The sequence below is a fragment of the Amblyomma maculatum genome, chromosome 6 (assembly GCF_055883805.1).
Source record: "Amblyomma maculatum isolate TAMU_Amacu chromosome 6, ASM5588380v1, whole genome shotgun sequence".
In the NCBI taxonomy this organism is placed as follows: Eukaryota; Metazoa; Arthropoda; class Arachnida; order Ixodida; family Ixodidae; genus Amblyomma; species Amblyomma maculatum.
The window spans coordinates 7688879-7704473 of record NC_139349.1 but is presented as its reverse complement, the minus strand read 5'-3'; the positions used below and the strand labels follow the sequence as shown (position 1 = coordinate 7704473).

General features: G+C 44.2%; 1 protein-coding gene across 4 annotated transcripts in view; it reads right to left on the bottom strand.

The window, feature by feature from the left end:
- The window catches only part of LOC146185011 (uncharacterized), a 44542-nt gene extending 30059 nt beyond the window's left edge, over positions 1–14483 (bottom strand). The window contains exons 1-9 of one of the 4 annotated variants that reach the window (XM_084605964.1): positions 14269–14483; positions 8416–8497; positions 6028–6048; positions 4250–4323; positions 3847–3924; positions 3527–3551; positions 2327–2645; positions 1027–1070; positions 826–941 (exon numbers count right to left, since the gene is read on the bottom strand). In XM_084605964.1, the coding sequence (XP_084462090.1) occupies positions 826–941; positions 1027–1070; positions 2327–2645; positions 3527–3551; positions 3847–3924; positions 4250–4323; positions 6028–6048; positions 8416–8497; positions 14269–14427 (918 nt within the window). In that variant the 5' untranslated portion in view covers positions 14428–14483. The remainder of the gene's footprint in view (positions 1–825; positions 942–1026; positions 1071–2326; positions 2646–3526; positions 3552–3846; positions 3925–4249; positions 4324–6027; positions 6049–8415; positions 8498–14268) is intronic. The other 3 variants (XM_084605965.1, XM_084605966.1, XM_084605967.1) reach the window with 3 other exon arrangements.
- Positions 14484–15595: the final 1112 nt, after the last annotated feature.

The window sequence follows — 15595 nt, the reverse complement described above, 5'->3', positions numbered from 1 at the left end:
ACGACACCACTGCGGGTTTCCCTCTCACCTCCCGGCCTACCCGGGACACCTCTCCCCGCAGGTAGCAGAACACTCCTATCACCTCCTTGCACGTGCTTCCCTATTTTTTTTTTCTCTGTGACTCTACTTTCAATTTTCGTCTGCTTTCTATTTTTGCTGCATTTTAATTCTCCGTTTATATACAATACTAACTCGGGGTGTATAGCAAACCACTATTTTCAAAATCCCCCACTTTTCCAGGTTTTCCCTGATTATTTCAGTTCAAATTTCATGACGAGTGAAGAGGCTCAAAAATGCAGCTGCTGATGATAACGAATATAGACAAATAATCCGCAACAAGAAGCTATTTATTGAATATATTCTGCAATTTTCTGTAGTGAGAAGGCTGTCATTAGTGTTAATGGCCGTTAAGAACGTCAAACATTTACTGAAAAATAAAAATCACACGGCCGCGCGCTGCCGAGATAGCACAAAAAAAAATCTGTGAATAACATACTTGTTGTGCGCCAGCTTAAAATAAAAATGCACTACAGAATATATTGTGTTGTTTTCGCTGACCTGGCAAAATTGATGGTTTCCCTGACATTTCACTGATTTTTCCCAGTACATAGTTTCCCTGACAATTCCAGATTTTCCCAGTTGCTAGACACCCTGTAACTCCAGCAGTCTTGGCAAAAACTTGCACGGCGAGCCTTGCAAAAAAAAAAAAAATGTATAGTAAATATAATTCAATAAACTGCCTAACAGAACTGATCTAAGGTGGGGCAAGAGGGGTCATACTTTTATGTTAAGTAAGCAATTCATCAATGAGAATAATACACATGCCTTTCCATGCTTGCTGAAGAGAGCCTTGAGGTCAGCTGCACGTGTTGTTGAAGACAAGTTGCTCACCCAGACATTTCGACCACTCGAGGGAGGTGCCACCAGTTTCTTGGCATCAGCTAAAAGCAGATAAATGCATGCTCACCCAGTGTATGGAACAACAATTTGGATGTGTAAATTAGACAAGCACTGCAAAGTCCTCACCTTTGTTTGTCTTGGCAGTCTTTGAAGTGGTCTTTCCCACAGCACTAGTAATAAAAATTCAGAGCAGAAGACATCAGAGCATTCCAAGAACATCCTTATGCATTCACAATTCGCTAAGCAAGCACCACTGCAATACGAGAACGCTTCTAAATGGGTCAGGCAGTGAGGAACCTAGTGGTGATAAATTCTCTCCAACGAGATCTTGAGACAAGAGCATGTTGCAGCATGGGCTCGTGCTGAGGTACCATGAAGTCGTTTTTCAATGGAAGTGGGAAAAGGGAAGCATCTTGGTGTCATCAACGATAGTCTTGCAGAGTCTGTGGAGGCAGGCCGACGTGCAGTCTTTCCAGAAGCTATACAGCAGCTCACACAGCTAGAAAAGTTCTGAAAGGTTCCACAAAAACACCTGGATAAAGAGGGAGTAAGGTCACTTGCTCTGAAGCTCTTCACTGTGTCAGCTACATAATTTAAGGAAAAAAAATCCTTTCTGGGCCAGCCAGGCCAAGCCATGTATACCTCACCTTCAGCTATTACCTCTGATCTGTTTTAGAGCTAAGGATGCCTGGGTAAGTGCTGAACTGAGAGCAATAAAGGTGGGAATTTTAAAAAACTCGAAGTTGTAGCAGTCCCATCTTCATGACATGGTATCGCCCTGAGCAGTCTTTGGCTTGTATGGACACCAACACCAGCAGGAAGCCATCTTGCCCCAAGATTTAACTGGATCTTCTTAGAAGGGTGGCCAACGCTGAAACTGGATGCATCTTGTGTCTCCTCCCAAAGCATGGCGAAGAAGTAAACGAGCATTGTAGGAGGCCTGTTCCCGGAGCAGCAGAAGCCGGCTGGGAAGTGAGCCCGACGCTCTCAAGAGCCAGCCCACAATGCAGGAGCCGGCGATGATGCAACAACAAAAAAGAATGCCGTGGACAAACTGCATGGTGACACTTCGCATCTCATCTTCCAGTAATTGGTACCTTGTCCAAGAACTGCCTGCCATTAACCAGAAGGTGTGTTACTGCCCTGCTGGGCAAGAGCAGATGGACGCGTGCTGGCATTACATGACGATAGCAAAAGTTCCAGCCGGGACAATCGCGCTGTGCAAAAGCCATTCACCTCCAGGTTCCAGTGCCTTGCCCAAACATTTTTTTTTGCCCTGCCCTAAAGCGGGACCCGGAGACGCAAGCAGTGGCCACAACATTGCAGCTGCAACGCAGTCCACATCTACGAGGAAGTTCCCACCAGTGTGCTTCCCCAGATGGTAAAACCGCATTTTTTTTTCTTAAGGAGTGTTATACGCACGCACGTCAAGACCAACCTCTTTGCAGCGGCGGCCTTAGCAGGGGTAGTGGTGCTGCTGCTGGTAGTGGATGGGGTGGTTGCCGTGCCGTTGGTGGCTGGCGCAGTGGTGTCTTCTTTCTTGCGTTTCTCTGTGCTGCTGTCACCCCCTTGCCCTCCTTCTTGGTCCTCCTTTGGGGTAGAGTCAGCGGGCGCCTTGTCCTGCTCCTTGACAGCGGTTGCCTTGGTGCCCTTCTTCTTGGCAGAGGTGCTCGCAGGCGTGCTGGTCGCTGGCTCCGCTGGTGGTGCTGCGGTTGCAGCACCGTCTTCCTGTTGGGAGGCTTCATCTGCAGTAAGGAAGGCAAGGGAGGAAAAGGGTGGAGCAGCACAGCCTTGCCTGCTGGCTCTTGCACGCCGCCAGCCGACTGGTAGCCTGTGGATCAGCTAGCCAAACACGCCGGAAGCCTGCCAGGCAGGGCCCACTCCGGACAACCTTGCAACCGAGGACACTCCCATTAGAACCACTAGCAGTGCCAGAGGAGCCCCCCCTGGTAGTAGTGCCTGCCCTTCCTGTCCGCGAACACACGAGGGGGCCAAATGCACGGCGGCAAAGTGCCGAAAATGCTGCATCTGCGCGTCCATTCTGGCCAGGCTACTTGCTCAACGCTGGCATCTTACACCCCGTACTCCTTCTATGGTGCCCTTCTGCTTTGCATATTTTGGGAAAGTAGTAACACTGCCTCTATTGCCAGCTGCCTACAATCGTACTCTCGATGCTACATGTGGGGGGGTCTCAGCTCCCAGCCGGTGACGCAGAGCAGTGTGCTAGGGGGACCACAGCGCACCCTGTGCCGTGTACCAAGGCTGGCAGTGAAGACGCACAGGCCACCTGCCCGCAGGTCCTCCTTGGCTAACCCTTCCAAAAGAAAGTGCGATGCCACTCTTCAAAGAAACCGTGCCGCCCTCCACCAGGTGCAGAGTTGACAAGGAGAGCATCCACAGCTTGAAAAGATTCACGCTGCTCCGGTGCCTTGGCAAGTCCTCTCCTGAAGCGGTCAGGCAAGACGAGCAAAAGGTGGTCTCTGGCTGCCACACCCTGGTCCCAGGTTCTCACTGGCTGCTGTCATGGGCTTTGCTGGCAAGTGGCCTAACGCCTTGTGCAACAAGCAACCAAAAAGGGGGAGAAGAGCGAGAAGGTGCAGCATTTCCAGAACAGCCAGAGTCTTACCTTTCGATTTATCGAAGCTCTCCTCCTGAAAGAGGGCAATGAAGCTTGCTTAGTAAACTCAAAGAACACAAGTGCTTAAGACTACAAATGACAACCAGGCTCTCACTAATATGCTACCAAACAAAACAAGCAGGTAACTCTGGAAGTAATTTACGAAATTTAACAAAAATGTCAGAAGAAAGGCCCAAGTTCTGACCTTCATAATGAGAAGTCTTTCCTGTAATTGTATGTGTGTGTGCATACATTACTTAATCACATCAAAAACTAAAACTCTGCAAGCAGCATGCAACCACAAGTCTCATTATCACTAGTACACTGACCTCTTCATTCAAAAGTTTTTCTTCGTCTTCAATAGAAAGCTGCAGAGCATCAGCATCCATGGCCTCTGAGCTGGCCTCCTACACCATGGAAAGGATGCAAGCACAACCAAATAAGCTAAATTGAAACACGCGACAGTGATCTCATGACAAAAAATTTCATGCCAACAGGTGCGCTATACAACGTCAAAAAATGCAGCTATGAAAATAATTTCAAAGCAGGTTATACCTACAGACACCAATTTTCTGTGGAGAATAATTTTAAGCTCCATGAACTGGAAACTAAAATATGCAATTCTCTATGGGAAATGTACAGCACAAACAAGTATAGTACAAAGGATTTTTCAGAAAAAAAAAAATGGCCAAACGATTCGAAAAAATGTACAGAATGAACAAGTCTACTCGCCTTTTCACCCTCTCCATCTGTCCTTTCTGCCTCATCCACTGTTCGAAGCTCAGATTCAGCTTCCGGTGCCTTTTCTGCACGGGCAATAGGCATAGAACTATTTACACTGCCAAACAAGACACATTTCCAAGCCAAACAGGCACTCAAAAATGGCTTAAATTAACGAGAAATATGACTAGCAAGCTTTTAACAGAAATTGACAAAAAAGACAACGAAACTCCAATGTATGATAAGCATGTGCATGAATACTGTACAACTGTATCAAACAATGCACTAGATAAGTGCATTAAAAATACCAGTTTTGATATGAAAGGGCCCTGCATAATATAAAGCAATGCATCTTCCATCGTAGGGTTAGGATTCAGGTTTTCTGAAAGGACTGAGGAAAACTTTCTTATCCCATTACATTCAGTTGCAGCACACATTTTCTCTGTGTGGCGCTTTCCTCGAGCATACCTATGCGACACAATGCAAACAGCCAGTCTAGCATCAGGCACGACAAACAACTGCAGAATTCAAAATCTGTTTAAGTGGGTGGCAACCATAAACACTGGCTGCCACCGACACTACTTTTTTTTTTCTCTTGCTGACTTCTACACTAAAGCTTCAGCAGCTAACAAGCTTGACATAATTGACAAAGAACTTTGCAAGCTTAAAACATTTCTGCATGCACTGGACTAAGGTACACAGAACTGTGCAAGCTGAGGAAGCAAACTTGCATCAACATCACAAAAAGCAGACAAATGCACTACAACCGAGTGAACACCGTTGAATGCATAACAACAGAAGCGATGCAGGCAGCAAAAGCGCAGCCTAGAAATGGCTGAACCACAGAAATTTCCTTACTTCTAAATGCTCCTGAGGTAACCATAATATTCCATTTTGTTGCATGGCAATACTGAAAAGCTGACTGATTTCTTTGTACATGCAAAATGTTTACCGTTTCCAGACTTCTTTTTTCTGTGTGTGTAGAAGAGCATAAGTTTTATTGACCGATGATTCAATACCTTTGTAGAGTTTCAGGTGCAGCAGCGCAACGGTACGTGGCCTAGACGAGAGAAGGGGACAAACAGCGTTGCCAGCACTGTGTTTGTTCCCTTCTCTCTTATAGGCCACGCGCCGTTGCACTGCACCACCTTAAGCTATGTTTGACCAAATAGCCCTCCAGGTGATGTACAGCTTTGTAGAGTGCAAGTAAGATTGTTCAAATGATAAAATGTCCCTAAAAAACTGATGAAAACTGTTTGCATCGGAATCATTTTACCTAATGAATGCCTGGGATAAAGTTGTCGACACATATGAAATGAAACCAAGCAACAATGACAATTTTTCATAGTTTGATCAAGTGCCTTATGAACACCATCCGTAAAACTTAGACAACAGCCGGCTTGACAGGTCGTACCTCGATGTAACCCCCCTCCCTCAACCATTTGAATTACCCATGCAAGACTACCCATATCCAAATTACTGAGCATCGACCACCTCAGGCTCTCATCGGCGTTGGCCGGGGATGTGCCCCTGGTTCGAATCATCAGAATTTCCAGAGTAATGGGGATCGAATGAAATTCATATTTTAATGCATCTGTATAAACTGGCTTGAAAGGGCAAAATGCAAAGCATCCTTAATATTTTGCTTCTTCATAATACATATTCTGACATTATGGCATCTAGAAAGCCACTGGCAGCTAATATATCCAAGCTAATGCAGCAAAGCATGCGCATAGATAACTTTCCGATGTATGAAACATGAAATAAAATAAAAAGGCAAAATACCCTACCTAAGTCAGTATTCTCATCGCCTGAAAGAAAAAAAAAGTAAAAATAATGTAGTGTGTGTTTGTGTGAAACAAATTGGCACATCACAAATCTTACTTGCATCATATTGTGAAGCACAAGCTGCTAGGTAATTCAAAATATTGCTACTTTAACCATTCCACAGAGTGTTCCAAATTTTCATTCTACTAAATAACACCTCATGCTCATCTACATGCAGAGCGTGAGTAATATAAATGTCAACTTGTGAATGGTAGCCTGCATTTCATGATGAAAATGCACAATGTTACTGTGAGGAAGCTGCCTGAAAATAATCTGAGCACATATGGGCAGCCATAAGCTAACATTCATACCTCCTTGTGTCCCATTCTTCAAGAGCTGCTGCTGAAAGAATACAGGGTGTCTAGCAAACCCCTTTTTCAATATCTCGTGACTTTTCCAGGTTTTCCCTGACGAGCGAAGAGGCTCAAAAATGTAGCTGCTGATGATAATGAGCATAAGCAAATAATTCCCAAAGATAAACTATTCACTAATCATATTCTGCAATTTACAATAGTGAGAAGACTAATTATATTAATGGCCATTAAGAACGTCAAAAGTTGAATTAATGAAAATCAAAAGTGCACTGATGCCAGCCTCAGAGCACGCGAGCCCTTCGTCTGCGAGCCGCCCAGCCCGCAATCAGCAGAGACAATCCAATCCAATATGGCTGCACGCGTAGTTTGGCAGCACAGCTCACCGATCACTTTCGCACTGGCCACTGGCAGCGTAGTTTATTCCCGCTTTTTTGTCGCATACTACTCTCACGCAGCGCTTCCGCATATTTTACCCACGTCACCTGCGTATTGGTTCTATTGTGGCAGCTCAGCTATGCGCTGGCGTCAAAGTAATATATCGGGCCTCACCTTGCGGCGTGGCCGGCCACGTGCTGGAGACACAGCTCCAAAAAAAATCTACATTAAGAACATACATACTGTGAGCCAGTTTGAAATGAAAATACACTGCAGAATATGTCGTGCCATTTTTCCTGACTAGGCGAAATTTTTGCTGGTTTCCCTGACATTTCACTGATTTTTTCCGGTGCATAAAATTTCCCTGCCATTTCACTGATTTTCCCGGTTGCTAGACACCCTGGAATATCAAAAGATTCTTTCCGTTCCTTCATTACCAAGCTAATAAAGCGTCGAGACCTGCTTATTGTGATTATACATAAAAAAAAAAGAAAATGAAACATCTTCTATACCTTTAGTTCAGAAGCCTCACGCATGATGGATAATTCACAAAAATAAAGTCATTCAACTAGCCTTCATGCACAGGGTAACATTAGCAGCTACCAATAACATAAAAGCCATTGCAAAATAAGGTAGACACTTTAGGGTATGATGTGATAGTGTTCACGGCTCCTGTCTGCAGCTGCCATTGCAGCTCCTCGCTGATGTACATTAGTTTCTCACATAATTACCAATCCCTCGAATTGTGCCTCTAAATTCTCATTCTTATTAGCAAAGAGTCCTAAGCTACCAGTCATAAGCGCCTACCCAACATGGATAGGAAGCCCCGCTTTGACCAAGCCGTATGAGCCTGGCAGCGTGGCAATGGAGTCTAGCATGAATGACTCTCACCCACAATCTCTGGAAGGCCGATTCTATTTCGCCCCTCCCACCTCAAGAAAACAATCAGAGTTGGTACCTCACATTGTGATATCATGTGGTCTGGTTAATTCAAACAACCCACCAAAAAATCAAATGCTCGGCCATGTTACCTGCTAGCTACCACCTGCCAGAGTCATGCCCATGATAATTTGCTAACAACGCCGAGAATGCTGGATTTTCTGCAAGGCAGAGCCTTTAACACTATCACATTACAAGAGTTTCAGTATCTTGACTGAAAGGCACTACCCCTAAAGGCAGAAGGCAAAAATTAAGATAAAAAGAAATCTCATCTGTTATCTAGTACTCAAATTAACATCCTTCATCGTCAACATCGACCGAGCTCACTGACGTGCTCATTCTTGCCAGACTACGATACAAAGGCTTGACTTACAAACCAAACACTTTAGACAAGAGACCTCTTTTGAATAGTATGCCATGTAGACTAACACAGACTTAAAACTCGCAGGTATAATCATAATCAGGATCCTACATTAACTGATAAGTGCCACTGTTTAGCTACTTTGTTTCGCCCAGGTGCAAAATAACTAATGGCTATTTTGCACATCGCCGAGTTCTGTCCTTTTTACTCAGTCATAAAGCCTGCCTCATGACACAAGGCAAGACCATTACAAAGGGCACCTGCAAGATAATTTATGCCTTAAAGTTATCAAAACCTTTTATGTGGTGCAGTAGAACAATTTATGATAACACTCGCACGCCAAAGCTACCGGTAATCCGTACTCATTTTCCTTGATGCAGGTGCAGGTTCAGCAGGAACATCAAACTCATGAACCTCTGGGTCAAGGCCTTCCTCTTCTAAAGCCTGTAACAGACAAGCACCCAACATGGCCAATAAATAAAGGTAGTTATGAAAAGATCTCAAATTCAACATTAGCCCACATTTGTGGAATTGTGTCCACTTTCTTCTTCTGACTGAGCAGTAATCATTAGCAACATGCATACACCACTGCAAGGATTCCAGTGCTGCTTTTAACACCTTGCTGCATCCTATTTCAGGTCAGTTTTGCTTAGAGATGGTGCAGTGGCAAATGGGTTTTAAAAGCTGCAAAAAGATTAATATCAATCGCCTCGAGGTTCTGATCATGTGACAACTTAGCTGCCTACATGCATTTTAACTGCGTCAAAATTCAATACCATATTACATACAGGTGCAGCTGCCAAACTCTAAAGACATTGAGACACCTTGGCAGCAAATTTTGACTGCAATTTCAATTTTACTTCAACGACAAAGCAACCTCCCTCCACCTAACAGGACAGTGGCAGATTTACAGGAGACTAAGAAGGGGTAGTCCTACTTGCACAAAGGTATTTCTTACACTTAGTCAAAAATGTTTTCAGTGCTGCTACTGCCAAACTGCGAATTAGAGCAACTTTTGGAGCAGTAAAAAATGGACTTTGGAGCATATTGGAGCAGCTTTACAAGCGATTTGGAGCCCTTTGAAGCACCTGTGTGCCGTTTCTAAAAGGTCCGTTGCTCAGTAAGAAGCCAATATATCAGCACAGCTATTGTGAACAAATCGATTTACAGCTACTATCTTGCTGCTGCCTTCCCTGTCCATTATTTCAAGGTGTTCAGCAGCAAAGAAGTGTAACACTAAGAAAGCAAGTATTACATGCATTATCTATACCAGTGATTATCTGAAGTATTTATTCAATAAAAAAAAAAATTGAGTGGCTATTTATAGCCCAACTTGGCAACCCTGCGATGCGAACGACACAAAAGCTAGCAGTGCCATGTCGGCGGCCTCAAGGCACCCTGCTTTATATATTATTTTGCTCAAACGGCTATATATGAGGTTGCATTCAATGCAATAGATGGCACTACACAACCACAACTTATCACCATCTATAGTGAACTAGAATACTTTCTAGTGGCGCGAACGGAAGGAAAATGGGCGCCTCTTGCACGCCGGACGCCACTGACCGCCGCTGGTGGTGCTGCAGTTACGTTTACTAGGACCGCGTGCGCGTCCACAAAGGGAAGTCAAGGCTTGGCGCGCCGTACAGTCTGCACATTCTTGCGATTTTGCCCTCGAACTTTCAGTTCTGCCTTCCATCTCAGCTCTTCAAAAGCACCATGCAATGTTCGAAATGGCCAGGAAAAAGACCAACTCGCACTGTTTTGCTCCTAGATGCCGAAGCGTGGCTATCCGGATGCTCCAGTCACCTTTGTTTGCTGCTCCGAGGGACAATAAACATCGCACAAAGTGGAAACGAAGCTTGTGAAGGCAGAAAAAGCCTCTCACAGAAACATTGGCAGTGTGTAAGCATCATTTCAAGCCGCATCTCATCCTGCTGCGTGACTATGCATATATATGATCAACGGCAGAAGTGAGGATATACCGCGTGAAAAGCCATCACTGGCACCTGATGCGGTGCCTATACACTCTTGCCGGGTTGTCCGGCATATATTACCGTCAAACCCGTGAAGCCAAGGCTGGATGTGGGCAATATTGATGTTGCAGAGAGTTGTGCTCAGTGCAGATTCTTGCTATTAAGCCTGTGGCACCAAACGATAGCCGACATATTTTATACCGCGTGTCCAAGCTAACTTCAGCCAAGGGTTAAAAATAAACCATTTCAGTAAGGCCAGAGAAACCACTTGCTGACAGCCACCTGGCGCACCAGGTCTGAACAAAAGGAAGACTTCAGGGGAAGAAAGCTTCTACTGTTTGCGTGATCTCGAATACTACCACTGGCTCAATAAAGCAGACAGCTCAGATTAAATTAAATTCAATTCCACGTAGTCATGGTACATCCTTAGATCTCTAGCTGGCACATTTATTTAATCATTTATTCATATCCTTCATATCATACCCTACTGATGCCCTAAGACAATAAATATCGATAAAAAAAAAACAGTGCAGGCAATTTTTCATTTTGCAATTCTAATTTACTAAGTATTGCGTTCAAATAAATGTGATTTGCAAAGTTGGGGAGGACCTTCTGAAACCCCCATTTCATTTATTCCCGATAAAGAAAACCTCACGTGCATAGTTTTTCCCACCTCTATAGAAATCCCGCGAAATAAAAAAAAAATCACGCGACTGACGCATTCATGCGCTACAATATTGTTGTGCTCCCAACCGTGCAAGGTTTGAGTGACAGAAATTAGCTGCGGCCGTGACTCAACAGCCCAGTCTCAGCGCTATACAGGCTGATAATTTTTGTATTTCGCGGGCTTTCTTTAGAGCTTGGAAAAACGATGAGGCTTTCTTTATCGGAAATAAATGGAATGGAGGTTTTAGAAGGCGCGCTCAAATTCTGCAAACCCAGTTAGTGTCTAAAGGCAATAGTTAGTCATTTAAAAAAAAAATAATTACTAATTACTTAACTTCAAAATAAAACATTGCCTGGGGTGAGCCAGTTGGCTGGCAGCTGTATACAATTGTGGTCTCTCTATCCTACCTCAAACTAACTGTGAGAAAGGCTTTAATCTTTTTCTGAAAAGAAAAAGATGTCACATGTATTAAACTTTGCTAATTTTACTAATTTTAAGGACAACAGAGGCCTTTTGTACCCTTCAAGTGATACCAGTTTGTGGCTGACCTTGAGAATGTGTTTACAACCTGCTTCAGTCTAAATTCAAGCAGACAGCTTGTACTCAGTATATGCTACTGGCCAAGCAAACCTGCTAACGGGTGCTCTAACCACTGTCAAATTGGTGCAGCTGAAATCACTGCTTAAGTACCCGCATGCACTTTTTCACAAAATGCATTAACCAGCTCAATGTCAAGCTTCAAAGCACCTGAAGATGAGCAGATGGATGCTCTTAGGACTGTTTGTGTAGTCAATAATTTCACAAAACAACTCATTGTTAGGACTGTTTGTGTAGTCAATAATTTCACAAAACAACTCATTGTTGATGGCTTTTGTCCCATGCACTCAAATAAAATAAAACAGCAGTGGAGAAGCCTTGTGAAGTACCTAAAGAAAATTGCTCTGCCCTCCTCATGTATGTATTTTTGGCATATATGTTATGCATATGAGATGAAAGGATTTTAATTAGCACCTGGCTTACAGTGATGATTTATAACAGATATTGTTGCTGTGAACAGAGAATAATGGTGACGCCACAGAATATCGCTGGATGATTCGTTTCAAAGCGTAGGATTTTTTTTTTTTTTTCATGACCACTTTGTCAAAAAAAAAAAAAAAAAAAATGTAACAGCCTGAAGCTGCTCCTCACTTTACCAGTTGGCAAATTTCCTAACGAAGCAGATATCAAGCTAAAATGAGCATTCCTGGTTACCAGTGGATACCGAATAGCGCAGTGTAATATAATCATTATTATTGGCTAAAGGAGAGTTACTGCGGCGTGGTTGGAGAGATGCGAGAACCCGTACGTGCGCACGATGCCTGGCCACTCTGCTACCAGTCTGCTGCTGACAGTTGAGTTGGCTCTGTAATAAAGCGGGCTCTGCAGGGTTCAGAAAAATACCAGTCCCGTACAAATAAATGAGCCGTAACGATTTACAGTGCGCGATAACTCGTCCCGCATGAGCTGTAGCAGACGCCAGCGAAATAAGAGCGCTTCCACCCTAGTGCAACGGCGAATACCCGAATAATGTCGAATGAAACGCCTTCTATCATGGGTGGAGGTCCACATACGTCGGCATAGGGAAAAAATCACTACTTTTACTGAATAGGCGCACAAAAGCATCGGTGCTCTGTCGTACTATTGCAAGAAAGCATTGAAAAGTCGACTAGTAGATGTTGCAGTGGAGCCACCTGGCGGCGTCAATGAAAATCGGCGTGCCCAAGCGTCGTCGTTCGCGCCACTAGAAAGTATTCTAGTTCACTATATCACCATCATACTCCGGCCCACAGGCTATTCTTCGCCTCTGCTCCGGCTGCTCTGATCCCTCTACAGTCCTGTCGTTATCAATATCATCGCTTGATAGATTCATTTTGGAGCACTTTGGCACAATTTTGGCAGTTTGTATCATGATGGCGCAGCAAATCACGTTTGGCACAGAATGGCACAATTTGAGCAAGAGTGGAAGCACTGTTTTTTGTGTGTACATGCATGATTTTCCCATACAAGAATTTCTAGAAAAGGAAGGGGAGGGGGAGTCCACTAAGAAGTACCACTACACAAACTGAAACGAAACCTATATGCCTTTTGGGCAGAAAAAGTTTATTACCACTCTCAAAATTACCACACCTAAATTGGAGACAAAATTCCGAATGTGTCTCTCACAGTAGAACTTAATGTGTCAAAGACAGTAATAAAAAAGGGACAACAGCGGAAATATCCTAACGCATAGTGTACTAGAATTCTAATACAACTTCTGTTTCCTGGCACAAAACAAAACATTATCCAGATAAGCCAGAGCTGCAACAGTTCTGAGGTCAGCAAATCGACTGATAAAATGTTGACTTAAATCTTAGGCGTTTCAGTTTTTCCAGCTATCTTATTTAGGTTGCATTACCTTTTAATGACAAAAGTTTTTTTTTTCTTCTTTTATAAGAATGCAATGCTACTGCAGGGTGCTGTATTATATTAAATATACGTGGATAACTTCATGTTGACTTATACAGGTCACAGGCATGTTCAATCTGCTTCCTTAGTTTTCCACCTGGGGACAAGAATGCTGAATTGGGCGAGTTGGAGCGTTTGCATTTTAGGAACGTAGCGCAAAGAAGACAAGGACAAAATACAAAGACAAGGACAAAAAAGCGCTCCAGTCTGTTTCCCTCATATTTTGTCCTTCTCTTCTTTGCGCTACGTTCCTAAAATGCGACTGCAACAGCGCTAGAAGTCTCAAACTGAAAACTCACTAAAAATAAATCGACTCTTTTCGCGAAGCTAATGACGTGTCAATGGAAGACTATAAAGTACCCGCTTAAGTTATTCTAGTCACCCCTTACAAACACGTCTTGCACGCAGAAGGAATGCAGAGAGATGTAAATTTCGTTAACAGTTCGACGTATTCCATAGAAAATAGGTGAATGAATGTCGCCTAAAATATTTATCGACTTGTGTCATATTCCATCCGCTTGTAATCTAATAAAATCCTTCCTAAATCCATTCTCGCTTAACTAGATTCGTTCAATCAGTCCCAAAAATCGGGCTACACGAACCCGACGTCCAGCAGGCGTCTCAAAGAGAAAAATCAACCTGCACTAGGAGAGAAAATGAAGTCGCGATTTAGTCCACGTAAGCATCCCCCAGCCATCAAGACGTTCAGAATTATGAAAATATGACCTCGATTATTTCTCCTTTGCTTATGGGGAAGCGCATAGTTCAATGAAAAGTAAAAGTGATGCAAGTGCCATTAGATGCGCCTGAACCGCAGCCCAGCTGCAGCGAATCACAAGCTGATAAAACCAAAAGCAAACGGCCAGAAACAAGCGCTGAACATTCTGCGAGAACGCCTAATCATTTGTACAGCTAATTCTTTTCAGAAATGAGGGCACTCTTGAAATAATACCCTCTTTTCACGTAGTTCTGAAAGAGAGAAATGCTTCAAGCAGCACGAAACACATCGACGCGGAGCAGGATGCTTGGAAGCATAGGCCTAGTGTAATATGCAAGGAGTGTTTTCAGAAGGCTTGCAGGACAGTTACCTTTGAAAGGCGCTCGATCAGTGCAGTTTTGCTGCCGCTCTTGTCCAGTTCACGTCCCTCCAGTTCGGCTCTCAACTGGACAACTTTGAGCTCCGTTATTTTCCTCTTCACAGTGCCACAGCCTTCGCCTGTCGACGCCATTTTAGAACGGAAAAGCATCGAATGCGCTCGCTCTCGAGATCGCGAGAAACGGCGAAAATGCCACGGGACGGGCGAACCGGATGTAGATGGTGTCCAAGCTGAACAAGTCGCAAGCACGCTGGGTATTCCGATTTCCGGGTCTATCGGCGCGACGCGCGTCCGCTGCGCTGTGCTTGAATTAAATTAAAGCTTAAATTCGACCCTTCACGTGTTTTATACATGCGAATGAAGTCGTAAAGATGGTCGTAATGATCTTCGCACATATTATGACCGTTTTTAACGTTTCGTAGTTGAAGAAAACGAGTGAAAAATTGTTGCAATTGCAGCCATTAGTCTGTTCGCGCTGAGGTTTAGCGTGCATCATTCATTCGGCCAGTTCATTTGTCGTTGCTGTTATGATGCAGTCGCTAATACATTTTTATACATTCAGATGTTTCCATTAGACACATAGGCTGTTAATGCATACATACGGAAATTCGGGAATGCAAGTGTGACAGATACTGCGCCTTTCCCTTCCTATGAACCAACCAACCAACAACTTCTGCACTATATATGCAACGTGTTCAAGGTAAAGGAGTCAGTATGAAAAGCCAGGCATAAGCTTGTCTAATGGTTCATAATAAAAACAATTGAAAGCAAGGTCTCAGCGCTTGCAGCATAGCTTTGCCATGGGCACCAAGAGAAACAGTTAGGCATAAGGACAAAAAGAAAATAGCCAAGTGAAAGATCGCTACCACCCCGTTTCAAAGGGGACGCTCCTATATTCCATCCATCCATCCATCCCCAGGTGGTCGAAATGGTCGAAATTGCTCCGTAGACCTCCACTACGGCTCCTCTTTCTCTCTTTCCACTTTCTCTCCCACCTTCCTTCCTGCCCTTACGGCGCGGTTGAGGTGTCCACAGAAAACAAGTGAGACAGTTACTGGGCCTTTTCTTTCCTATAAATCAAATCAGGCAGCGGAGGGCTCCGCCAGGGTGGTGCAGTGGTAAGACGCCCGACCTCTGTGCCGGAGTACCCGGGTTCGGACCCGACCTCGGCGGCTGCGTTTCGATGGAGGTGAAACGAAGAGGCGTCCGGGTGCTGTGCGATGTCAGCGCACGTTAAAGATCCCCAGGTGATCGAAATTACCACTCCCACCTTCCTCCCTTCCATTACGGCGCGGTTGAGGTGTCCACAGAAAACAAG